This window comes from Salvia splendens, chromosome 12, assembly GCF_004379255.2.
Source record: "Salvia splendens isolate huo1 chromosome 12, SspV2, whole genome shotgun sequence".
Lineage (NCBI taxonomy): Eukaryota > Viridiplantae > Streptophyta > Magnoliopsida > Lamiales > Lamiaceae > Salvia > Salvia splendens.
The window spans coordinates 7,375,988-7,403,374 of NC_056043.1; the positions used below are offsets into that span (position 1 = coordinate 7,375,988).

The 27,387-nt window shown below is 34.8% G+C and overlaps 2 protein-coding genes and 1 pseudogene across 9 annotated transcripts; 1 reads left to right on the forward strand and 2 right to left on the reverse strand.

Moving 5' to 3' along the window:
- On the reverse strand, positions 1-1,102 carry LOC121757469 (annotated as a pseudogene).
- Positions 1,103-3,544: 2,442 nt separating this feature from the next.
- Positions 3,545-5,754, forward strand: LOC121759543 (protein ABIL2-like). 2 transcript variants are annotated; one of them, XM_042155165.1, is made up of 8 exons: positions 3,545-3,704; positions 3,811-3,960; positions 4,055-4,137; positions 4,205-4,355; positions 4,432-4,652; positions 4,723-4,811; positions 5,076-5,173; positions 5,248-5,754. In XM_042155165.1, the coding sequence occupies exons 2-8, from the start codon at positions 3,874-3,876 to the stop codon at positions 5,428-5,430; spliced, it is 912 nt and encodes a 303-aa protein (XP_042011099.1). In that variant the 5' UTR covers positions 3,545-3,704; positions 3,811-3,873; the 3' UTR covers positions 5,431-5,754. The 2 variants fall into 2 exon arrangements, with proteins under 2 accessions (XP_042011099.1, XP_042011100.1); XM_042155166.1 differs by lacking the exon at positions 3,545-3,704 and having other exon boundaries at positions 3,728-3,960; positions 4,432-4,531; positions 4,592-4,652.
- LOC121759544 lies at positions 5,585-11,814 on the reverse strand. Of its 7 annotated transcripts, XM_042155169.1 has the most exons (11): positions 11,599-11,805; positions 10,704-10,920; positions 10,479-10,550; positions 10,149-10,223; positions 9,901-9,998; positions 9,054-9,295; positions 8,595-8,705; positions 6,846-7,050; positions 6,196-6,368; positions 6,061-6,122; positions 5,585-5,882 (listed from the first exon to the last, which is right to left on the reverse strand). In XM_042155169.1, the coding sequence occupies exons 6-11, from the start codon at positions 9,259-9,261 to the stop codon at positions 5,772-5,774; spliced, it is 870 nt and encodes a 289-aa protein (XP_042011103.1). In that variant the 5' UTR covers positions 9,262-9,295; positions 9,901-9,998; positions 10,149-10,223; positions 10,479-10,550; positions 10,704-10,920; positions 11,599-11,805; the 3' UTR covers positions 5,585-5,771. The 7 variants fall into 7 exon arrangements, with proteins under 7 accessions (XP_042011103.1, XP_042011107.1, XP_042011105.1 ...); XM_042155173.1 differs by having other exon boundaries at positions 8,595-8,696; positions 10,479-10,920; positions 11,599-11,814; XM_042155171.1 differs by having other exon boundaries at positions 9,054-9,307; positions 9,901-9,990; positions 10,479-10,920; positions 11,599-11,807.
- Between the last annotated feature and the right edge of the window lie 15,573 nt (positions 11,815-27,387).

A 27,387-nucleotide genomic window follows, 5' to 3' on the forward strand; every position in this document is an offset into this window, starting at 1 on the left:
TCAGCGAGCAGATTGATGCTTGGGGACCTTGCTCCGCCGCTCACCACCCTTCCCACGGCGGCCGTTAACCTTTCCGTCAGCCCGCCTGCCACCATTGCTAAGCATCTCCCTCTCCAAGGGCACATCCACGCACTCGGGTGGGGGCACCGGGTACCGTACATTATCATAGCAATAGGAATAGTACATATACTTCCGCCGAAACCACTGCATGGATTTGCGACGGTCGGCCGTGATGTTGGAATAGTCCAACGCTGTCAAGGCCGCAATCTCGGCAGTGCAATTGCTGGATGGTAATTGGTCAATGGGATCGACCACGCAGCCTTGGAGGACTAGGTCACGGAACTCGGCGACGAAAGGTTCGTGTCTATAGTCCACTTTCCTCTTGCCGCCGTTCGTCGCCCATGACGATGCGTCCCATATGGTCACGTACACGGACATTGGCTTGGACGGGTAGTCCCCCCGCTTGCCTAAATTTTTCGGAGAATGCTGTAGCGATGGAAAACCTTGCTGGGATCGAACCACAAGCGGTATCTCTCCTCTCTGCCTCTCGAAACGCTGCCGTTTCCATAGACATTGGTCTGAAATCTCAATGCATGGCCTTGCACATTTCCCAGAAACTCGATGTCTAATTCGTTGTGGTTCTTTTCAAACGTATCCACATTCGATGTCTGCATAATTACAAACATAGATAAAAAAATTCACAATCCATGCATAAAAAAATCACATTAATTGATATCGAAACCTACGTAGAATGCAACGACAATGCCGGCAGTGTATTTGGAGGGCATCTTGATGCTGGCGCTGAAGAATCCATAGTTGTAATAATCAGACGAAATAATTCCGGATCCTGCAATTAATTAATTGCATCATTAGATATATAAAATGGAAAATGAAAGGACGAATAATATTTATTATTACCGGAGAGGCGGTTGAGGAGGAGACTGACGGCTTTGTCGTCGTCGGATGTGTTGATGTTGAAATCGCTGAAAAGAGGAGAGTAGGATTGGGAGAAGGTGAGGGTGGTGAGGTTGAAGGCCGTTGATGAGAGGAAGCCAGAGATGAATATGAGGAAAAGGAAAATGAAGAGGAGACAACTAGGCATGTTTGTAGAGGACAAGTGTTGGATATTCCATTTCATTTCTTTTCCTTATTTTCTCTACCATTTATCTCGCTCCATACTCTCATCATTTTAATAATTAATATGCCTATATTTATCTTTTTTATTGGGAAAATGGATTTTTATAAAGCTTAGTAGGTCCCATAATTTGTTAGGTATGCACACAATATTGTATTACAAGAGAATCAGTGTATTATAGTTTAATTAGCATCCAACTTAACTTGTAATATAAATTATATACAATGGATCAAATTCTTATTTAAATAAACTAGATTAGGTACTAAATTTTTATTTTATAAATATGAATGGCGGTATAGAAACAAAACGTTGATATTCACTAGCCATACATTATTATTGTACATTTTCTTATTACTTTAATATAACCTATGTGTGTGTGGCTTGTCGCAATTATACAAAAATAGAATGTTGGTTGGGAAATACCTGGCAGAGCTGTTAAGGATTCATGAGAGGTAATTAAGATGCTTTATAGCACAGTTAAAAAGATTAGGTGATAAAGCATATGACAAATTAAAATGATTCTGCTGGAAGCAAAGTAGACATATTTTTGCTGCATCCAGCATTTTATTTCTTATCAATATATCTGAATCAAGATACATACATATAGTTTAGTGACTAAGCCGGGATTTTAAAGTTGGGGACTCAATCACTCTTAAAAATTGTGGAATATTTTCTGGCATCAACATTGTCAAAAGCAATTGTGTCATGAGTAATAGATGAATGCAAGAGAATAAAAGAGTAACAAGAAACAAATAATAAAGTAATCACTGATGAAAATAAGATATGTACATATGATGGTTATCATTAAAATTGCACGTTTAAAAGTTTTTTATCAAAGTGTGTAAAAAGTGTGCGTGAAACAGAAAATAAAAAGATTAAAAATCATGTACTCCATAAAAATAAAAATGGAACTAAAATAGAAGTATATAAAAGAGAAATTTGTGTATCTAACTAAAATTAAAGTGAGTGTAAGTAAGTAAAGATAAAATCGAGAGTAAATTACATAATAATAGTAAAAACTATGTGTATTTAAATAAAATTAAAGAAGATGTGCAAGTAAATTTGAAAAATAAAAACATCGGTAAATTAGAAAATAAGGAGTAAACTCGGTTACATACATAAAATAAGGACGTGTTTGATAAGATAGTAATACCAAGATAGAGAATTATATTTAGACATTTCTAATTATTTGATATCATATTTAAGTTTAACTCAAAGCCTAACATAAGACAAGGGTCTGCCTCATCTTGTCAAAATTATAACTTTAACAATGTATATGTAACTCACCAATTTATCAAATTAAACCACTGTTATTTAATACTTTATCAAACAATAACAAAAAAAAATCTTATAACTGCATATCATGACATGAAGCCCGTATCTTAGCTTGTTTTACATATCTTCTCATATTTCACCTTTTGTATGTGCAAGTAACATGTCTTAAGGAAAAAGATATTGTAGGTTGAGAGGATCAAACTCGGGACAAAGAGCTGATAGTCACTAGCGCTAACCACCTCGGCCACTAATTAACTTAGTCTATTTTTATCGGAATATACTATCTCCATCCTTTAAAAAATAGACAAAACTTGTAAATGACATGATTTTAATATGCAATTAGTAAAATAATAGCGAGATAGAGAAAAAGTAAGAAAAAGAGGGGTAAAAGGTAGTGGAATGAGATTATGGGGTCCACGTTATAAATGATAGTATTATTATTTATTGAAAACTTTCTATATTTAGACTTAGTCTAATTTTGGGGTTGACAAGAAATGGTAAAACTAGTCTAATTTTTTAGGACACTAGCAGATACAAATTGGGTTTTTGGAGGGGGTGGCTATGGGGCTTCGTCCTAATATAATACTAGTATTATTTTATTATTAAAATGTGCTCTCTCCGTCTCAATAAATATGAAACGTTTGCTTTTCGGTACAAGATTTTATGTTTTAATTGGACAACTCAAAAATGAAAATGTTTCATTTTTTTAAATTGTAAACGCTTCTCTACTAGTATTAACAAGCTGCTACAGTTATAACATACTCACATGTCCAACAGTAAATTCTCCCCTTTCATTTTCAACTCAGACATGTTTGTAACATGTTCATTACAAATAAGTAAAGTAACCGTTGTTTAAAAAAAATCCATTTAAATGCTATCTATAGAATGGAGTGTCATAACTAAAAAGACGTGATGGAGATGGATTCTCTAATCAATCTTGAACTACTTAATTATTTACACTAACTACCTAGTTTTAGTAGTGATGACAAATATATAGCATATGATTATATCCAAACTTGAATCTAACTCTTGAAATCCATTATTCATTTCTGAACCGTGGGGCTATTTGTTTTATACTTTTGTAGTAGTAAAATTTAAGCTTTCCATCCTGAAATTTCTTGCAAGCCCACAACCTGTCTATCTCACTCTCACTCTCTGTGCAGTTATAATCATTCGTTTTCTCTCTCTATCATTCAAATACAAATACATGTGACCCTTTTTTCCATCTTTATGGATATGATTTGATGATATTAATTAAGTTGTTGAGGCCAACTAAACTGCTTTTCTCTCACACGTACTCATTTATTAGTGTGATAAATTTACATCTTATATCTTGTTTTTGGTTCACAACTCTTTCCAACTTTGTCTACTTATTGTTTTTCTACATGTTTTTTGTTTAGGTAGCTTTACACAACCATTCCTAATTGGTTTTACTGCCTGAAAACTGTTAGAGAGAGAGAGGAATGGATTCAATCAGTGCCCCTCAGAAGGCTTCCAACTATGATGAAATTTTCATGCAGAGTAGTTTGCAATTTGCAGAAAGCTTGAAGGTTTTACCTATTTATCTCTGTTTCTGTAATAGCAAAAACTACCATTTTGAGGCGTTTTGTTCAGTAATTCTGATTTCTTTATGGGAAATTTCAGGATCTGAGAACTCTAAAGAAACAGTTGTATTCAGCAGCAGAGTATTTTGAGTCTTCTTATGATAAAGATGATCGCCAAATGCTGTATGCTATTATTCTCTGGTTTGCATATGTAGTGAGAAACAGAATTATGTGTCACGTGTGTGTGCAGTGTGATGGAATCGTCGAAAGATTATGCTACAAAAGCTGTGGTGAGCACTGTCGACCATTTGGGGTCGGTAGCTGATAAACTCAGTAAATTCTTGGATGAAAAGGCTAATGAATTCTCTGCAACAGATATTAGAATTTCTTGCATTCAACAGGTGCAATTGTTATTAGATTATTCAATTCTATATAAGAATGAAAGATTCTTATATTTTGGGTGTGGATCTGTTGTAGAAACTAAGCAAATTTCAAGGATTCATCGACGTGAGAGGCGTATCACAACACACATTAATTGTAGAAGCTCCCAAGCACCATAAGCAGTACATTGTTGCAGGTATTTATGTTATTCTGTTTTCTGATTTCTTTGGTAGTAAACTGACTTGGTTGTATCCAGATAATCTGTCTGCTAAAGCCGTTCAAGCAGCACGACTGAAGCCTCAACCACCATTATCAAGGTACAAGCTGACACGAAGAACACATTGCATTTCTCACCTCCGATTCATCATGCCAATTTAACTCGTGCAGAAAAGGACACCCGATGGTTCCTTCAGACGAACCATCTCAAAATCATTCCCACTTTCCCTTCACGCGAGCCATGTCTAAGAAAGATACAGGTTAGTGTTACGTGGCTAAACAGCAACTCATCCCTGATGTTAGTGAGCATTACTATACTAGAAGTGGTAAGAGGATGAGTCTAATATCTTAACAATTCTGAGAATTGACCTAGCCATTTTTGCATATTGGCATCCCCCTATTTCTGGCCTCTTTCTTTGATTAGTTCAAGATTTCAATATTGGTAGTTCGTTTGAATTGCATTACACAAGCATTTTAACAATGGAGGCAAGTCTTATGAGGTTCGTCCTTTTCATGTAAATCAGGGAAGCGTTCAGTTTCACCACTTAGTTTTCCGCTCAAGAGGTCTGGATCGTCTGCATACAGATCAGTCTCTCCTACCCCTTCGTACAGTAATCAACAGGTAAGCCATTAATAACTAGTTCGGATCACAACATTATGTATTTTCTGGTTAGTAACGTAAGGGAGCTTTGGTAGATGCAATGGCAGAGTCCATCAGAGCCACGAAGAGCTATGTCAGTGTGCAGAATAGGTGGCGTGAAGAGGGAAGGACAGATTGTAGAGTCACATACCAAAAGAAGTAAGAATCTGTTCAGAGCTTTGCTTAATGCGCACCGGTCAAGAAAGGAGAATCATAAGCTGCAAACGATGTATAGATAGATAGAATTCCCTTTGGCTGCTGCACATTTCTTTTCAAGTAATAAAGGGTTCCTAGCTTGTGCTATACTTGCAGCTGTTGCTAGTTGATAGCATGCCGCTTGAGGCCTAAAAACCCATGAGTGAATAGGTTTAGCATTGAAACAGAAGAGTGGAGTTTTTCCTTCAATGTTTGAACAAGAGAATTTCTTATCATTGCATAGATACACACCTTTTGGCAAAATAGCTAATTTGCAGCTTCAAGGCCAAATATCAGTATGCTTCATCTGTAACTTACGATTGTATTAGAGGATTATGATGATAAGATATCAAGCTCTATGAACACAATTCTGTCAAGGTTCCTCTCAAAGTCTAAGATCAAAACTTGGGATCTCATCCATATCCTTTGTCTCGAGACTTGTCTCTTTGAGATCATTATTGCATCTAGAACAGCTTCCCTTCTTGTCTTCCTGCAGCTAGGCAACCAGAAACATCTTTATTAACCATAAAGGAAAGAAGAATTACATATTCAAGTTAATTAAGCCAGCCATTTCATATGATTAAAAAAACTAGCTAGCAGGTTAGTAATTTAACCACCAAAGAATTGAATTTTTAGTCAATTAAACTTAAAATCAAGATGTTTCAAAATTTCACCTCAGGTGATTTACTGGAGCTCGAACCATTTTCTAGTGCAGCATTTGATCCAGTTACGACCTCTGCAAGATAAAAATGCAATCAATCATCAGAAATAATTACTCCAATGATGGGGAATGTATAGCAGTAACTCACCTTCACATGGAAATATGATTTCCAGTTCTTGATTATTGTATGTTCTGGTGAGAGATTCAGATTCAACTTCCTTTTGGCTAGCAGTATTCACTGCAGCAGCTTCTTCCGCATGAGACTCCATAGATGAAGAATTTGCATCATGGATAGGAGATATAAAGTTTACTGTTCTTGGTCTGTAATAAAGAACGATTCTTTAGTAAAGTGTAGCGGGTATGCTGCAGTCAAGAGGAAACATGTTTGCATCATCTGAGAAAAAGAAGTCTTGGGTGTTTTCAGCCATCAGAGATTCAGTATTTACTTGGATATAACAAACAAAAAGCATCTCCAGAATTTTTCATATGTATATCAATGCTAATTTGATATCTGAGCTCTTCACCTTAGAGAAAGCACATGAATTACTTTAGTTTTGAGAAGAAAGTGAATTTACTTTGGAGCTAGTGTAGATGAGACTCGTCTACATATTACATAAACATCTTAAAACTAGTATGCAGGAACTCTTCATATGTCCATGAAATTTTGTTCTTGGTTCCTAGAAAGTAGTGCCCGAGTTAAAGATGCTACGGAAACCAGAAGCAAAACGCATTTTGTTCAACCAATAAGACTATTCCTCTTTTTACCAGATACAAAGCAGAATGAATGCATATTCATACCTGAGATGAAAGCTAGAAGATCTAGCTTGAGGTACTATTCCATCTTCTGGAATTTCATACTCTTCTGGAATTTCCGTTCCACTATGATTATTGGTACAGACAGAAACTCTGGAGAATCTGACACAGTTCTCCTCAGTGAAAGGCTTATTCACAGAGACAACCTTCTGCTCACTTGGTTGTCTGAGACTGGACAATATATCATGGACTGTCATATAAAAAAAATACTTTTCAGTCTCCAATTATAGGATAGCAGAAAGATAAACAAGATTCAATGAAAATGGTGTAAAATGGAATTAATAAAATCTTATTTCTTTGTTGTAAATCTGATATCAAGACTAATAAGAACTTATCATAATTTCATGTCTGTTGGCGGAAAAGAAAACAAAAGGAGAAACCAATATCCATGACATGGGTTATTAGACATATTTTCTGTAATCAGAACCTAGAATGAATGGTTCATCAAGAAGATAAATTAGCTATGGTTTCCAGCACACTATTATAACATCTGGGAGCATGTTTATGTCATATACTCCCTCGGTCCCATTTAAGATGGCCACATTCTTGAATGGCACGGGAATTTAGGTTGAGTAATTGAGTGTGATAAAAGGAGAGTGGAAAAAAGTGATTGAATATTTTAATGAGGAAAAAGGAGAGAAACTTATTTCCAATTCCAAAGATAGAAAGTGGACATCTTGAGTGGGACAAACCAAAAAGGAAAGGTGACCATCTTGAATGGGATGGAGGGAATATTTAATTTATTGCCTTCGCTTAGTGAAATCCTTGGCACCCATCTCATTATCTCAGTGACTCGGAAAGGATTGCTAAAAGACTTATCAAATACTAGATTATTGGCTTATGGCACATAATGATTAAATGCAAATGTTCTTTCCCAAAAAGCACTATTATTGCCATGCTGAATGCAACAAATATTGATTTCTTTGGAGTGGCATTGCCCTCAGCTGAAAGAACAACAATCACAATCAAGGAGAAATATAAAATATACTAGCATGTGGGTAAGTCTTCAGTTCAAGATGAATAGCAAAACAGTAAAATGGTGGCATGCGGAGCTAGAAAACAGAGCTTAGTTTTGCTTTTTATGAATCAAGTTTCTATGATCTAAGAAAGGTTCGTGAGAAATTAATAGCTCTTAAAATTATCAAATCAGAAATTAGCTTATTGCTCAACAACGTTCATATCAAGAGAGAACATGTACACAAAGACATACTACTATTTGCAATCGGCTTAGATAAATTGCTGAAAGCAAACTCAATCTCACATAGCACCTTTAGCATCTGCCCTCTAGTATCAGTAACCAAATTCATATAAAACAAAAAGGCAGACTATATGTTACTCCCTCCGTTCCATAGAAGTGGAGTCATTTTGCTATTTTTGTACGTTCCTTAGTAGTGGAGTCATTTCCCTTTTTAGTGAAAGTCAACATCACTTACTTTACCCTCTCTTACTTTATTCTCTTTTCATCTCTCTACCTTTTTCATTTCCTACTTTATTCTTCATTTACTTAACTTACTTAACGCAAATCTTCTTAAATCTCGTGCCGGAAAGAAACGCCTCCACTACTGCGGAACGGAGGGAGTATAATGTTAATCTCATTACTTTTCTCAATTACTGGCCTTAACACGAGTAAGCTAAAATCTGGAAACAACAAAAAGTATCTTCAGATGGAACGTACACTTTCAGGAAAGAGTATGAGCTCCTATGGTTGTGCTTTCAAATAAATAGACCTCTTACCAGAACGTTTAGGTTCGGCTTCTCCCCCACTTAATTTGGCATTTTCAGACTTGTAGCTTGGATCACTTAATTTAGTAAGTTCCCCTTGAGAGTTACCACCTGCTGTTTTTCCTTGATACACAAGACAATATAAGTTTAAATAAAAGCTACAATAAATCGGATTAGATTTGGAGAATGAAGACAGCAAATTTCCAAGTGATTATAAAGGATAAGGGGGCTGCAATTAAGAGTTATATCAGTTGTAAAATGCATTTGAACTGCTTGCACAAAATAAAGTAAAAAGTACCTAGTTTTGGCATGTAAACAGTGTAGGGATTTTACTAAATTGAAATGAGCCAAGATCCAATGCCAACAACTATCGAATAAGAGAACAATGAAGATTGAAAAAGAAGGGATACCACTTTCTACTTCACCCAAAAGCAGGGCTATAACATGGAATTATGGGAAGAAGGAAAATACCAGCATGAAATTTTGTAATAGTAGGGATTTTGGTTCGGCAATCAACGACATCCCTTTTTCCAGCTACTCCACAGCTTTTTCCTAGAACGTTTAAGTCAGTTGGAGGCTTTTGATCTTCTTCCTGCTCTCCAATCTCTACTAAATGACCATCCAAAACTAGTGATTCACCAGAACAAATTTTTTCATCCTTTTTCAGAAATCTGCCCATCTAAGTGTCTTCTGTTTGTATCATACAACTTAACCTGAAGTAATTACTTTAGAATCACAATACGGTTGGTTTAAATAGAAGTTGATGACAATAAACTGCAAGAAAGATACAAGAGAAACGAAAAATGCAACTAAGTTATATTTCATCAAGATAAAAGCTCAACTCATTGGTGACTTCATAATATCCTGGATAACTAATTTGGTCTATACTGGATAGCAGTCTCAATCAGAAGCATATGCTAAAGAAATATCTTTTGATTTCATGTGATGTAGTAGGGTACAAAATGTGTTGTTCCGTATGGTATAACCTAGCCAAAGATCATTTTATTGTTGGTGATAGTCTTATTCAAACGTAGAGTATTTATAAGGTGTAAAGTTGTAAACTAAACAAATGTCCTATTTCTTTGTGCACAAAGCATATGAAGAACTATATTTTTCCAAAGAATAAACACTGGAAGCTAAGAGAAAACAAGAAAATACATAAAATCATTGAAAGGAATCGTGTAACAATTGATTTATAGTTGCATAATATATGTATTGATTATCTGATGCAATCTACCATTCACAGAAGTGTGTGCCAGATCACAGATGAGGTTATGTACAAAAGAAAGGAACATTAGCTAGTTATATTAGTTTGTACCTGCCTCCCTTGTGATCCACGAATTAAAAGTTGAAGAAAGCCATCATGAAATTTCTTTGCCTTTTGTGTTATTTGTGTTGTGTACAAGACCTGCCAGTCTTAGCAGGAGAAATGAAACCGTTAATTTTCTTTCATTTTAAGGGCACCAGCAACTCACGGACTTCTCGACGAATTAAAAGAAAAACTATATAACTCCAAATGAATAAATGGACCATATAGTACTAGTGCATGGTAAGCTACCAACCCACCTTTTGTACTCAGTTTTGTCATATCTGTACAATTTGGTGACGAACCAAACTTATTCACTTCACTTTTCTTGAAATCTGAAATAAAACCAGTTCTAAGTCCGATTTAGTAATCGAGAAAAGACCGGGATGGAATCATATATAAGCCCAAATGCACTATAAGTAAGGACAACATTTATTCATCAAAGGCATTACAAACGTTAGCTACTACCTCCTCCCACTACCACCAAGCTATACTGTTTTTTAACTTGATATATCCAATGCGAAAATGGTGGATAAATTTAAGATAATAGCCAAATTTGGAAATGAAATGATGGAGATATATAAACTAACCTCTGATCAATTTCTGTGATGGGCTTATGTTAACTACTGGTCCTTTTCTTTTCCCCACCATAGGCTTCCTATCTTTTCCAGAAGCAAAAAGTCGGCAAGTATTTGGCATACAGCAAATGGAGTACAAAATATAGATTTTTTATTTCGACAAATTCATGGAAAACCAACAATTATAAAAAAAAAGAAGACGAACAAAAATATTAAGGTATAAAGTCTATATATTACTTTGGGAATTGTATCTGTAATATGAATTAGATGTTTCTGCAACTTTCTCATCTTGATCTTGAGGGTTCAAAATAGATGTAGGCCGATGGCCTTGACATAGCTCACCAAGGTCGACAAGGTAAGAACCAAATGTGATAGTTTCACCAGATGTGATGAGATCATCTTTCTTCACAAACCTAGTCTCCAATAGCTTGTCCCATTCATCATACAGCATGAACTGATCATGATGTCATATAACAAAAATTAATTATGCATAGAATTTCTTATTGTGAACCAGACAGAGATGAAACTAATGCTTATCATGGCTGAAACAGTTCACTGAAAAGCCTGGAACTGAGATTATAATTTGATAAAAATATATTCAGTAATCTCACATCTATCATCTCGACAAGGCAAATAACTAGCTAGCTCAAAACAACCCTAGTTGAAAATGTTACATCTGGAGGAAATCTGGCTCTCTTTGTCTTTCAATTGTTGAGATGAATTAAACAAGTTAACACCAGGACTTCAATTACAAGTGGCTACTACAATGTCTGCAATAATATTAATAATTCATCTTTAATAGTCAAAGATTGCATTTAAATTTTTCATATTTCTAATGCCTAATAGGCTATTTCCCTTTCCTCTTTGACAAATACTACTACAACACTATGAGAGGAGGGTAATTAAGGCAAAATGCAACCGAAGATAATAACATCGAATTATGCAGATAATATGAGAACATCATTTCAGTTTTTGCTGAATCAGCAAACGCTCACCCTAATCCAATCGGCATAGCAAATTAGCAATGATATGCATAAGATAGATTTCCCGGAGCTTACTTAAATCACGAAACAATACGTGAACTTAGACGAAATCATACATAGACTAAAGAAATGGAAAAATGCGGCAAAACCTTATTGTGCGATAATTGAACCACTAGAAAGCCGTCGCGATAAACTTTCCGCTTCTTCTTAACGTGGTTGGTGTACGTTACGGTCCAGCGCTGACCTTCCTCCATTGCAACACTGGTTTAGTGATTGCTCAAATCGATTAGCAGAACAGAAACTTAGAACACGGAATTAGGGGAATGAATGTATAGTCCCGTTTGTTTTTGGAAGAGGCGTCACAACAAATAAACTTGTTGGTAAAAAAAAAAAAATAAAAAAAAAAAAATAAATAAACTTGTTGGTAGTGGCGGGAACTCATACATTTAGATCGCATAATAATTCAATCCAATCTGAATTCTCTTTTTACTACTACTATTTTTCCTTTTTTTTATATTTTGGTGAAAAGATTCAAAAAATAAGAAACAAAAGATTAATTGTAGTTTGTATCAAAAAATTTGAGCTAACAAACTAGTGTGGAGATTGATAATAGATGAGTACTAGTATTACTTTGTGGTCACTTTTTTTAAGTTACGACTCGTCGACTCATATATTGAAGTCACCATTACTTGCCCAAAAATTTTTTTTAAAAAAAAGAGAATTTTTAAATGTTGAAATTTCTTTCTTCACTTTGAATGTAAGTATTGATTATTTGCATCAACACATAAATTGCTTATAATGCTTGTGATTTTAACTTATCTATTTTCCAAAATCCAGATAATTGGGTCATGTTTGGTTGTCAGGATTATGTTCTGGGAAAGTAATCTGATTTCTTAAATTTTAAATTCATGTGTTTGTTTTGGTTTTTAATTAAACTGAGAAAGTAATCAGAATCCGAGAAGAAGGAAAGTTAGTACAACTTTCCTGGATTCTGAATCATAACTATTCTTAGGTATTCTTTTTCCTAGTTATAGGATTCTTACATATTTAATGCAATATAGTATAGTTTTATTATTAATAATATTATTATTAATTATAATATTTTAAAAATAATTTAAAAGTACAAATTATAGTACTTAATTTCAGTATAATAAATAGCTATGATTAAAATTATCGTAATTATAACTATATTTTATAATATTTCATAATAGTAATTAATAATTTATTAAATAATTAAAATATAATTATATAATAATAAATCTTATAATAAATAATAATGATTATATTTTATAAATTAATAATTAATCAATAAATCCGTATTGAAATTTTAAATTATAAATTTTATTCAATTATAATATAATAATAATAATAATCATATTTATTATTATAATAAATGAGTATAATAATCTATGTAACTATAATTATAATTATATTATTATATATTATGATGGGCAATTCATATTTAAACTATCCAGCATAATAATAAATATAATAATATAATTATTATTATTTGTAATTAATAATTTATTAAAAAAATTATATTATTATTGTTTTTTATAAATAAAATAGTAATAAGTGTATTTTTAATTTGGTGTTTAAATTAAAATTAAAATTTAAAATCTTGATATTTTCCAAACACAAGAAAGTAAAGTTATTAGGAATCATATTCCCGGGAATCATTTTCTCAGGAATCATTTTCCCTGCCAACTTTACTTTTCCGGATGGTAAATTTTAGGGAGTACTTGCCAGATAGATGCACAAGCCCACTTATAAATTAAAGGCCCATTGCGCAGTAGCTGCAAATTAAATTGGCATGTTGACGAATAGGGCTGGCAATTTTCGACACGACATGATAATCCGACACGAATCCGCACGAAATTATTGGGTTTGGGTCAAGTCTTATTGGACCCGTGTCCTTATCGGGTTGACCCAGTAAGAACCCGATAATTTCGGGTTGGGTTCGGGTCGGATGCGGGTCGGATACGGGACAAATTAAGAAATAATATTATTATTTTTATTATTATTTAAAAATATATATATTACTTTAATTTTTTAATTTCTTATAAATTAGGTTTAAATAGTATAAAATGAATTTTAATTGTGTAAATTAGGTTAAAAATTAAGGTTTAATCGTGTAATATTAGGTTTTAATCGTGTAATATCAGGTTCGGGTTGTTATCGTGTCGTGTCAACCCATATTATATCGTGTCGATAACGGGTTCGTGTCGATAACGGGTCGTGTTCGGATTTGAAGGTAACAGGTCGGGTTCGTGTTCGGATTTATAGTTTTCTTAACAGGTCGGGTTCAGGTTAGGCCTTATTGGGTTGGGTCATTATCAGGTTGACCCGATAACGAACCAATCCGCACGATTTGCCAGTCCTATTGACGAATATTAATAGACCGGGGATTGACTTTTCTCAACATTCCATTGGGTGAAAATAGAATTGAGACATTCAAGGAGTGGAATTAGAGAAATCCAAGTAATGAGGATAAAATTTTCAATCCAATTATGAGAAATAAACGGCATAGACAAGATTTATTAATGTGAAAACATCTTACAAGTTGGTTAAAAAGCCTAGTCATCCAAATTGGTCATTATTGGTCAATCACTTTGACAATTCTAATAATTTAATTACAGACCTGAAATTGAATTTCCAATTGAGTTTGGCAAACAATATGTCAAACTTGAAGTTAAATGCGAAATAATTAACAGGTCAATGTCAATTCATTTTAATTAAGTATAAACGATATACTCCCTCCGTCCGCCATTAGGAGTCCCATTTATGGACAACAAGGTTTTAAGAAATGTTAAGAAAAGTGGGTGGAAAAGAGTTAGTGGAATGAGGTCTCACTTGTATATATTAGTTTTAAATGAAATGTGAGTGGAATGAGTTAGTATAAGGTGAGACCCTATTACCATTTATGATAAAAGTGAATCGAAACTCTTATTTGCGGATGGACTAAAATAGAAAAATGAGATTCATATTCGCGGACAGAGGGAAGTACATACAAAATCCGTTGACCTTGATTGTTTAATGGATCATTATACAATTAGGAAATATTATTGTATATTTATGTGGACAAGCACTAGTGGATGGTGGCATTTGAATCAACTGACTTTAGTTACTTGGTTTCTCTATTTGATATATAAATAATTCTTTCTAAGATGAAGAATCACCCCTCAGCAATTTCAAACAACCATGCGCAATATACTTATTTTGAATTACTTTTTTCTCACCGCATAGGGCACATTAACGTAGACAATATATAAAGTTATAATATGAGAATGAACATTTTCATGAGGACATTGAAGTGAATATCAAATTTATGTATTTTATAAATATAAACATTAATCGAAAGATAAATTATACTAGTACAAAAGCAAAGCAAAGAGGACTACTGTATTGACTATCAAAGTTATCTATACCAATTTTTTTATGAGCAATATTGATCGAATGATAAATATAATTACTTATGATTTTATTTAATTAAGACAAAAGATAAATAAATAAAGAACGCAATTAAAGAAGACAATAGAAAATAAAAAGTTAATTTTCTAATAAGAATAACATAGGGTTCGTGAACTGTCCATAAGAATCCCAACTTGATTTGTTCAATATATGTCATCGAATATTAGTTTGATCCTCTAGTGATATTCGCATCAAAAGTCGAAAAATAAGGATCAAAGATGAACCTTTTGAATTGGTTGGTAACCCTGATTTTGCAACATTTTATGTGGTCTGATGATCACTAGATCTCTGCATATGATAATTTGGGAAATTTTCTTGGTGGTCTTTGTGCTATATATAATCTATAGATAATTATAGATTGGTTTCAAGTATTTAATTAGTTAGAGGTTTGAGTTCTAGAGTTTTGAGTTATTATTTTCATTGTTATTGATTTCCTGTATATTTTCATCATTTGTGTTGATGATTTTGTGAGGTATTTCCGGTAGATTTTTGAGTTACTTGTCAATGCAAAAGGGTTCCTAAAAATCAAATCTTACATTATAATGATTCTATCTTTTCATATAGTACACCAAGAAATATGCATACATAACATACTCGATAATGATTTGAAATATGGGATATAATATAAAAATATAATAGGCAAATCAAATTGTTAGATTTTGAGAGCACTAAGTTAGTGTACGGCACATAAAGTATTTCCATTAGCAAAGTGAGTAGGAAAACAATTTTGCAAACCTTTTTGCATGAGATTTGAGCTCATATAATAGAGTTGCGAAATTACATTCTTGTCCCTAAAAGACTTGCTATTTCTGATCAATATTTCTCCACGATTTCTATAATATTTATTGGTTAAGAGACAGTCGAATACTGGTCCTGTTCCGCCTCATTGCTTATTCTCTGGAAGATTTTAGAGCACAATGCCCTTTTGTTTCATATTTTTATTCGATTTATCATAGGTTAGAACATTATTTATTCAAAGAGAACCAACTTGTGTTTGTGAAATAGCCCCCACCCATCAACAACCAGCTGACACGTGTTCATATGTATATTAATTTGTACTTGAAATTAATGCTATCAATATTAATAAATTAGTAAGATATGAGAAAAAGCACATAATATAATAGTAGTAATTGATAGGTTGATAGATTAGATAAGTACAATCCCAACCACGGAATCTCCAAAACAAGAGGGCAAGTTGATGTGTAGAAGAGGTGTGACACGAGTGGAACGTTTATTCAGTCACTATCATTACATGGACCATAATATCTTAAAAAATATTTCCATTTGATTCTATCTATCTATGTATATACATAACTTAATTACGGTTTATAGCGACATATATACACATAGTTAACTAATTAATCTCTTAGTTTCAACGTCAATCCTTTAGATATTTCTTATTGATGATTTGTGCACCTCATTAGGGCATCGCAATGGGGCGGACGATAGCGCGTCCGATCAGTTTTAACGTCAATCCTTTAGATATTTCTTATTGATGATTTGGGCACCTTATTAGGGCATCCGTAATGGGGCGGACGATAGCGCGTCCGATCATCGTCCACCACTGTGGCACCGCGGAAGATGGACGATGCGTCGTCCGCGGACGAAGCGCGGACGATAGGGCATCGTCCACCCACTATGGACGACGCGGACGATGCAACGCGTTTTAGTTTTTTTTTTATTTTAAAATTCGAAAATTTTGTTATATATATACATACACTGGCTTCACTTTTCATTTGTAACTTTTCGATTCACTTTTCAACTCTCAAATTACGCTATAAAATGGATTCCGGTGGATACTCAAGTCCTAGTAGCCCGATGTTTGGAGATGCCGCACGGTGGCCGGGTACACAACCTGACGAATATCGGTCGTTCGACAAACCATGATAGAGTCAACCTTTTTTTAAATCAATGAATTTTTTGTTGTTTTTAGTTAATCATTGTGTTTTTTTAATAAGTTTGCATTTATATATTTGAAAACATTTAAATTAATTAACAAAACAATAGTAAAATGCTTAGGGCGCCCCACTGCAGGTGGAAGGCCAGGAGGATAAAATGCTGACGTGGCGGTGCATAGGGCGGGCTTTAGGGCGCGCCTTAGGGCGCCCCATTGTGGATGAGCATCCACAGTGGTGCAGATGTCCCGGCGGACATTCCGACGGACTTTCCAAAAACACCTTCTGTCACGTCCTAAGGACCTCCCACTGCACTGCCACGTCATAAGGACAACCCACTGCACAATGACGGACATCCCCAAGGACATCCCGGCGGACATCCACAATAATAAAAATTCACAATTTCACCAAATTAAACAATTTACGGAACTAAAATTTTGACACGAATAAGGACGGAGAAAGTGCAATAATAATTTCATTAAATAAAAAAATAAAAAAGTACATTTCAACCAAAAAAATACTAAACAAATTACATTATAAAGATCAACGACGACCCCTCCGCATCCATAGCTCTTCAATTATATCGTTCTGGAGTCGAATATGGGCTTGTCGTTGGCGCATGTCGGCAAATGCACGGACCCGATCAACCTCTTCATGGGGTATCCCCATACGTACATTGCAGGTGGCCACGCCGTGGCTTGGACCGGCAGCATCAACATCATCATTGGCCCAATCAGTCACAGCTGGACCTTCATCTTCGACAATCATGACCACAGTCGTGGTGGACCCTTCACTGCCGCCCATCGAGCCTGGAGCACACCAAATGCCCGCTCCACATCCTTGCGCACTGTCTCCTGACGACTCGCAAAATAGATCTTATTTTCGTCTGTTGCGCATCTGATCGTCTTCACAAAGACGAGCCACATAGGGTATAACTCATCCGCCAAATAATAGCCCATATTGTTTTGGTTGCCGTTGGCGACGAAACTGACAGCCGGACCAACGCCCATGCACTGCTCGTTGAAAAGGGGCGAGGATTGGAGGACGTTGATGTCGTTGTTCGACCCGGCTACTCCAAAATACACATGCCAAATCCACAGCCGATAGTCAGCTACCGCTTCAAGGATCATCGTGGGATTCTTGCCCTTGAAACCGTTAGTGTACAACCTTTCCCGGAAACTCGTGCTGACTCTGTGCATATCCATCAGAGCCTGACAATCTTCAGGGGTAGGCTTCCGAAGATACCTATCCCCTAATATCTTCCTAACGCCCTCACAAAAATACTGCAGACATTCGCGGGTAGTCGTCTCGCCGATGTGGAGGTACTCTTCGAACATGTCAGTCGCACCTCCGTATGCCAGCTGCCTCCTGATTGCGGCAGTGCACTTTTGAGTTCTGTATGGGCGTGTGGCCGAGTTTACCAACCGCACCCTCCCTCATCCTGAAATACTCGTATCGACGCTCTAAAGTGCCCACGATACGCAGAAACATGTTCTCCCCAAACCGCGGCTCCGGAGCGAAGTAGTCCTTATACAATCGACGGTGTGCAGCGATGTGGTCCCGGGGTACTATAGCTCGACGATAGATGGGTCGAGGTACCGCTGGCTGCTGCTGCTGCAAGGCCGCTTGTATCAAGTGATTTATCTCCCTGTACGTAATGGCCCGCACCTCTTCTTTAATTCGTCGGCGTAAGTCATTAGCACCCCCACCACTACCACCCGCACCACTACCACTACCACTACCACTACCACTAGCCATTTTGGATATACTAAAAGAAACGTAGAGAGAGAGAGAGAGAGAAACTCGTTAAAACAAGTGGTGCGAATGAAATGAAGTTCAACGAGCCGTATATATAGAGTTTTTTTTTAAGTTAAAAATCCGGACGTCGTCGAAAAGCCGCGGAACTCCGGTGTCTGCAAGCGACGCCCGGCGCCCGCGTCAGCCGGTCGCACGCTTAATGGTGGACGTCCCGCGCGGACGTCCGGCACACCGGTCCGACGTCTGCCGGAACGCCCGCCGGTGCAGATGCTCTTAGTAGTTATCTCGAGAAGGGTGTTATTACCTCTTTGAAACATTCTCTTATTTAGGAGAAATTCGTATGACGTTAGTGCTTTAGACCACCCACAACCGTGCTCTTGCCAACGAGCAAGGTTGTGGGCTCGACGCCACTTTTTCTGCCTGCTCTTAGGCAAGAGCACAACACCCACAGATGTGCTCTTCCGCAAGGACGAGCATAAGGGTCCCACCATTCTATTATTCAATTTAAATAAAAACATTTCTATAATATTAAAATTCATTAAAAACCCGAAATAATATTACAAATTACAAATAAAATAAAAAAACATAATTAAAATCCTAAAAAATAAAAATTACATAATTAAAATACTAAAAATTTTAAATTACATAATTAAAGCTAAAAATATCCCCATGGAAGACTATTCATCCGGCGGCACTACCCCCAATTGTTTTTGGAGGCCCAATATCATGGCCTCGTGCGATCGAAGTTGCGCGGGGGTCATAGTTGACCTATCGGCCATATTTAGTTGGGCCAAAATCGCCCACAACGAGTTGGTGGGGGTGAAGGTGGCGCATAGGGGACGGGAACGGGAACGGGAGTCGCGGCGCGACGGCGGTTGGCCACCGCCTTCTTCCTTCCTTGCGGTCGGCGTTGGGAACCTCTCGGGCCGGCGTCGGGGCTACCCAAGTTAACTCCGGTGAGTTGGCTAACCACGTCTTCGGAGCCGGCGTCGGATAGGGATGACCGTTTGGAGGAGCCGCTAGAGGAGGATGTTACGCCTCCCTTATACTTCGGATGTGACCGCGTCTCCTGCCAAATGTTGAGGTACTTGAACGGCTTGTAGTTCATGGATTGGTAGGTGTTCATCGCGGCAGTGATGACGTCGACCTTGCTTCGGTCGCTCCCCGCCGACCGCTCTTCCTGGAGGTAATACCCCTGGAACTTTTGGATTTATTCGTTGGCTCTGTAGATGGCATTGCGCACCATATTCTCGTTGCGCTCGATTGTTCCCTTCGGCCGGTTTTCATTGTACCGGCGACAAATGCTCCACCAAAAGTGATCGCCGGATTGGTTCGTGCCAACCTCCGGATCTTCGGAGATTGACAAGAACGCCTTGAACAATTGCTCCATCTCTTCCGGAGTGTACGGTGTGCGGACACCGCGAGTAGGAGGAGTCGGAGTTTGGGAGGGGGCGGTCGACCTCGCTCTAGGCTCGGGTGTCCACCCGTATAGCCCTTCGGGGGCATCTTGGTCGTTGATCGGGTAAGGCCGGTAGCCACCTGGAACGCCCGAACTTTGGGTTTGAGGAGGGGCCGAATATTCCATTTCCGGACTAGGAAACGGTTGTGAACCGAACCAATCGGGGTTCCAACGGTGGGAGCCCGGAGGGTGATCGCCTTGGCCGGACATTGTTATGTTGTAGGAGTGAAAGAAAGATTGAGAATGGAGATGAGAGAATGTAGATGAGAATGGAAATGAGAGAATGTAGATGAGAATTGTGTAGTGTGGTGTGATTTTTTTGGTGTGAAAGTGGGGTATTTATAGATGAAAATGTGTATTTTTGGGGGAAAAAAGTAAAAAAAAATTAAAAGTGGGTAGAAAACGGATATATTTTTTTGGGAAGTGGGATTTTTTTTATTTTCAATCGATTTTTTTAATTAAAACTGATTTTTTTAAAAAAAATTCAAATGCAACGGCTATGTCGTTGCCCAATCAGAGCAGGCCACATCACCTGCTCGCTGGCACGGACGTACTCGATGCATCGAGCAGCGGCTGATGAAGTCTTCCGTGCCGCTGGCACGGACGGACGGACGCCGTCCGTCCACCGTTGCAGATGCTCTTAGTGGGAACCTAGTATCTTCCTTTAGAAGTTTATTACGTAGGTCTAAATTTTAAAGCGAACTATTATTTCTTGCTAAATTATCTCTACTGTATTATCAAATAAATCACTAAAACAGTTTTATTTGAAACTTTATGATAAATTACACATGATTTCCAGTTTAATTTGAAAATAATTTTGTTTATCAATAAACGTAAACTTTTTCATAAATTTGCATATATTTAAAGGCTAATCGTTTCCTAAATTATTGCTAATATATTAATTTATTTTAAATGTAAAATACCCCAAAATATTTATTGTATATATGAATATATAACTACTCTATGTGAAAATTGCATCCACTTTATTAATCTTCGTACAATTAATAATCTATACTAATCTAAAGTGACAGTTTAATGAAAAGACTTATTTGCCCTTTTTGGCGGGAAATTTTAAAGCTATTTTGTTTGCCCTTTTGGTCATTTTGAGAAAAAATGCAACCCTATAGAGCAATAGTGACTTCTCAAGTAGTCCAACCAAATGCAAACTTCTTGAAGAAGATTTGAAACAATTTTAAATAGATGGACTAGAATCTGCATTTTGTAGACTAATTTATTATATAAACTTAGTAGTTTAATGAAAAGACAAATATTATTGAATAAAAATTGGTCCAATGAAATTGAGGAAAAATAGCTTTTCCGAGAAGTTCAACATATTTATATAGACTCACCATTAATTGAATCTGCATTTTTGTGGACTGATTTTCTAATTTTTGATGGCAGCATAGCAGGTGCTTGGAATCCGGCGACAGCTCCGACTAAAGGGAGGCAGGCTGAGGGAGATGAGGCAGCGGCGGCTGGCCGAGAAAACGTGGATTCGGTGCGAGAGAGATGGAAGGAAAGTTGAGAAGACGAAAAAGAAGAGGAAGAAGAGGGAGAAGTGTGGCAGCGGAGGATTCATTCAAAGATCCGATCTTTACCCGTCGGAGAACAAGAAAAAGGAGAGGAAAAGAGAAATCCGGCGAGGAAGCGTGGTGGCGCGGCGAGGCAGCACGGAGGAGTGGCGAGGAAGTAGCGGTGGAGCGGTGGAGGAGTGACGCGACAGGGAGGAAGTAGCGGCGGCGAGGCAGGTTGGTGGGCGTGGCGGCGGCGAGGCAGGTTGCCGCCGATTGAGAGGGGGAAAAGAGGGTGAGGCGGAGAGGGGGCAGGGAGGGAGAGAGATGCTGGTGGTTTTGTATCATGTAGGGTTTGTAGGGATTATTATTTTATATAGGAGTAGATATTACTTAGGTTTAATTTGACTATTTATAGAATTTTAATATTGTAAAATTTTAAAATAATTTTTTATAATTAAGTAATTATATTTATATATTAATTTCCTTTTATTTATATAAAAGTTGGAATTATGCTAGAGAGGTTAATTTGTCTTCTATTTTGATTAAAACTAAATTTTATTCATTATTGCAATCTTTTTCCTCCGAATTACTTTACAAGCTAAACGACAACACAAATATGTAATCTTTTCAATTTTCATCCTACGTTTACTCGATTAAAATATTTAAAATATTTTAATTAGTCTTCAATTTAATATTTTAATTAGGCTCCAATTAATTAAATATACTACTAAGTTTATATAATAAATTATGGAATTTGATGAAATTGTAAATATTTTAAATGAATCTAAACTTATAGAGTTCATATATATTCTTAAGAATAAAGTACTGAACTGTGACTATTTGGTAATCAAAAATTTCTATCTTCGCTTCTCAAATAAGTTTTAAACTTCTATGATCTAATTTATTCATATGTCTAAATTACTTTCACTTATTATTTAGTTTGATTAAATGTTTTTAAAAATTGTTGATTAGTACTATAATTTATTGACATGAATTTATTGTAAGTTTTATTATGCTTAAAAAATTTAAAACAATAATACTTATAAAATAATAAATTATACGATACATTAAAAGATTGATAAAAGCATGATAAAAAATTACATAACTAAAATGTTTGTATTAAATATGATACTACTAACCAAGTTTAGGTATCAAAACTAATAGTACTAGGAATCATTTTTTTTATAAAGAATGTGTAATGATATTTTTAAAATGTTTACCATTTGTATTTGTTATAATTGAGTGGATTTTGATTTATTTTTACATAATGTTTTTTATGACTTTGAGTTATATTTCCTTTTTTATGCTTTTCAACTATTATGTTTATGAAAATGATCATGTATGGAATTTAATTTTGATGAAAGTCTATTATGTTTATGAAAATGATCATGTATGGAATTTAATTTTGATGAAAGTGAATTTAGAAGGAACATCTTTTTTAATACACCAACTATCCCAAATAAGTAAATTTGGTTTGTAACATTTCATAATATCTTTTAATGTCCATCAACTATAAGTTAATATCAATTCAACTACTTTTTTCTTTCTTATAATTTATTTGGGATTAAGTTTAATAGATCTTATACTATTATTACTAATAGTATAATAGTATTATACTATTATTACTAATAGTATAAGATCTATTAAGTTTAATAGATCACTTCATCAGTTACATTTATGTAAATATGTCTAAAGTACATTTCTATTTTTTTATATCTTTACATTGCTTCTTTGAATTCTTATTTTCTATATATTTACTATATTTTGAATTCATTATGTGAAACTCTTATGTCCCGTGCATAGCTCGGGTGTAAATACTAGTTAGGATGAATGCTAAAGTAGAAACACAGAAACGGAAACATCTTTATCCCGTAAGGTATGAATTAGGGACATCGAAAGGAAATATTGTCTTACTATTTAAAGAATTTTTTCGAACTCTTTTTTTTTTATCAATATTGTCAAATTGGAACATCGAAAACCAGACATTGATGCAGTGAATTTTTATTGGATCACTGAATCACTCATTCAATCGACTCATAGTATAATAGGAGTAGTATTAAAAAATTTGTATATATATGATGTCTATATATACCAAAACATACAAATATTCGAATAAACTACCAGAATACAAATTAAATCAAAATTGAGAAAAATTATAAATACATTCAACCAAAAGTAAGCAAAAAATTTCACCGATATTGTTTTGTGTACGCTAGAAATTATTCAAGTATATATGCCTACTTGAAAATTAAAAGAAAGTTTTAAAATAACATAAAACACTGATTAAGTATTTATTAATCCATAACATCTCGTCTTATTTTATATAATAAAATCTTAATTGCAAGTAAAAATAATTATGATTATTTTATATTAATCTATCGAAACATCAAAATTAAACTCTTGATTTGTTGTTGTTGATGGGTATAGCGTAGCGATAGTCTATCACATTAAAACATGGTTTCTTATTGCATAAGGTAAGGTTCAGTTGATTAGATAAGATAATAGTGAGATAAGTTAAACATGTAGGAATAAATTAGTCTTAGCAGTAAAGATGAAATGAATAATCATGAAATACAATATAATCTTGACATTGTAGAAACTGGTCAAGATACATTATCACAGCTCGAGCTTGTATAAAAAGCATAACCGAACAAGAAATAAGCTTAGACATAACCTAAAATCATGCCAACCAAAAGGGCCGTAGAGATATAAAACATATCTAATGTTAATTGGTGTATCAATAAAAACTTAACTAAACCAAACCCAACTAAGAGCAAGTTGGATACACACCCCTCTCCTTGGCTAAGAAGGTGCGAGCACATGGCGAGCTGACTCGCTGCACGGCGAGACTCATTGCTGATGTCATGTAGCTAGCTCCTCCTAAAATTTAAAAAAAAAAATTATGAACTATATGAACTATACCTCCGTCAAATTCCACTGAGTAGTGGTTGGAATTGGAAGTTTGAAAGCTGCGCCTAATGCTTTTTCATTTTATTTTATTTACTATTTTAATTTTTTTGAAAGCTGCCGACGTTGGATTCGTTTCGTCGCTTCACAGTTAAACAACAAAATTCCAAATAATATCTCTTATATTGAATGGTAAATGCAGTTTCTCTTTTATAGCAATATTATTTTAATATACTACTATTTGCGTTGGCAATACACAATTTGCAGTGATAATTGTGAGTATCAATGTCTTTTGAAGTGGTCCATGTGTATTTATTAGCGCACAAATCACCATCAATTTGTGTAAATTAATGAGCATGATTAAAGTAGGTTTAAGCTTTAATTTATTTATTAATTTTGTCAAGCACACGAAGTTTCCTACTCACATTAACAAAAAATTAACATAATAAAGCTCTTATAATTTTTCGCTTTATCAAGCCACTTGCTATATAGTATATGATAAAACTTTATGAATGTACAGTGGATTGAATTATTACTCAGATAAAAACAAGGAAGCAAAGCAGAGACTCACCTACGCAGCCTCCCACTAAGAATAATACCACAGTGTATTTTTTAGTAAATGAAGTAATCCATTTTCCGAATAAAATAGTTTCTTTGATTCACATTTTAATCTTGACATTCTCTATTTTTCAGAGCATACAACTTGCGCCAATTTAATCTCCTTGTTAAGATTTAGAAATATTAAATGTCAAATTTATTTATAGAATACATCGTATGCTTTATCACTATAACCTCACAAGAAAAAGGTAATTATAAAAAGACCCAATTATAAGATAGAATACGAATATTTTGAAAAGTTAGATATACTTTTTGTTCTTTATTGCTCGTCATTAATTGCTTTGTTTCTGAAGCAACTGTGCCTTGATTGGTTTTTTAAGTTACAATTTACTTATGCTTTCACACATTGGAGAGATCTGTTGACAGAGAAATATTTATAAAGGTAGAGGATTAAATATTAATATTAATATTAATAATAATAATAATAATAATAATGATGATGATGATGATAATGGAAAAACTGTTTTTGCAAAATGTAAAATGCAATACAAATCATTAATTTATATTTATGTTATAGTTATATTGAAATGATGCATTATAAGCATTGAGTCATTATTATATATGGCTCGAACTATAAATAACTTTAAACCCGAATAAAAAAAAAGTGATTCGAAATTTTGACAAACTTTGATCCATGCCATTTTAGGTGGTCAAAATATTTGACACGAATTATTGAGCAAACAATATACTATATATTGCATGCTATATACAGTGAACTTCAAAATTGGTCCCTGAAAATGAGGTTCGCACATTCTAAATCCCCGAATACAAAAAAAATATCATTATCGATCTCTGGAAAATCATTAATCACATTAAAAAAAAATTCTCCACTTCTTTTTTTCTATTTTACCCCTGAACTCCTCTAGTTTCCATATCATTAGTAATTGTTCTATCTTATTACTCATCTCCCTAGCAACTTTATAATGTCGCAATTTTCGGTAACACATGCATTAAAAAACACCCTAGAATTGGATCCCCGACGTCAAAATCATGTGTCCGTCACTGTTTTTGTAGGATTGATTATATAATTTCTATACACACTTTTTGTGCCCTATTAAAAATATCAAACCTTTCAAAAGTATTAAAAAGAGAGGAAGTGAAAAGTAGTCTTGTTTACAAAAAAAAATACTAGTATACTAATTTTTTTGGTTTCACAATTACAAGTGTGAAGGGGACACGAAAATAACTTAATCTTGCTGTATTATCCACGTAATTTTACAAAATCAGACGAATAGACACGCCAGATTCCGTGTCATTGGAATTTTTCTGTATGTTCATGTCATATTTATAAATTTTAAAAAGATTATAATAATTGTTTTATGCATATTTTACAGACACAAGGTATATTTACAACCAGGTCCAAATATGAAATATCTAATTATAAAGGGTTAATTATATTCTATGACTTGACCTTGACCTTCAAATATTCACAAAATATAAAAATCTTACAAAAGAAGTACTCCGCGGTAGTGTAGGCGTATGTTTCTTTACGACAAAATAGAGAGATGAACAAAGAATTAAGTAAAAGAGAGTAAAATAAGTGAGAAAAAATATAGAGACTTTTACTAAAAATGAGAAATGACTCTACTATCAAAATGACAAAATAACTCCATTATTATGAAACTGAAGGAGTAAATAGTTACAAAAGTGGGATCAGATTTCAAGATAAAAGTTAGAATGATTTGAATGGTTGAAATCGCCCGAGTGTATCTTCTGATTTGAATTGTAAGGTCATCCACTACGCTGTCTCTATACCGTCCCTTAACTATCTCTTAAACTACTATTTGAGGGGTCCACTGTACTTTTTTACTCCATCCCTTAACTAAGGGACGGAACCTGCAACGCTTCGTCCCTTAACCGTCTCTTAACCGTCCCTTAAATTACTATTAATTCAATTTCATTTTTTTTTTATTTTTTTCCCACAAATTCAATTAAAAAAACACACTTCATTAAAATTAAAACAACATTACAACTTAAAATTAAAAAAATAGAAAAAAGACATAATTAAAATCCTAAAAAAATAAAAATGACATAATTTAATTTTCTCCGCAAAAGTTTTCCCAAATGAGCTCAATTAGATCCTCTTGGAGTTGGGCGTGGGCGCTAGAGTCGCGTTTCCTTGCCCGAATAGACAACCGTTCTTGTATAGATGCATTATTTGACGCATTTGCTCAAAAGGATTCATTAGTTTGAGTTGATTTGAGATGGAAATTGGAGTGGATATAGAGAGGATTTGAGAGGAATATATGTGTGTTTGTGTGTGAAATGAGTATGAAATAGGAGTATTTATAGAGTAAAGAAATAAAAAAAATTAAA

Excerpts from the sequence above, each read along its gene's own strand:
- LOC121759544 (XM_042155171.1), bottom strand. The coding sequence starts at position 9,261 with ATGGGCAGATTTCTGAAAAAGGATGAAAAAATTTGTTCTGGTGAATCA. Across the intron at positions 6,369-6,845 it reads TCTTCTAGCTTTCATCTCAG|ACCAAGAACAGTAAACTTTA; the intron begins GTATGAATATGC and ends TCTTTATTACAG. Across the intron at positions 5,883-6,060 it reads GCTCCAGTAAATCACCTGAG|CTGCAGGAAGACAAGAAGGG; the intron begins GTGAAATTTTGA and ends CTGGTTGCCTAG.
- LOC121759543 (XM_042155165.1), top strand. The coding sequence starts at position 3,874 with ATGGATTCAATCAGTGCCCCTCAGAAGGCTTCCAACTATGATGAAATT. Across the intron at positions 4,356-4,431 it reads GAATTTCTTGCATTCAACAG|AAACTAAGCAAATTTCAAGG; the intron begins GTGCAATTGTTA and ends GATCTGTTGTAG. Across the intron at positions 4,653-4,722 it reads CCTCAACCACCATTATCAAG|AAAAGGACACCCGATGGTTC; the intron begins GTACAAGCTGAC and ends TAACTCGTGCAG.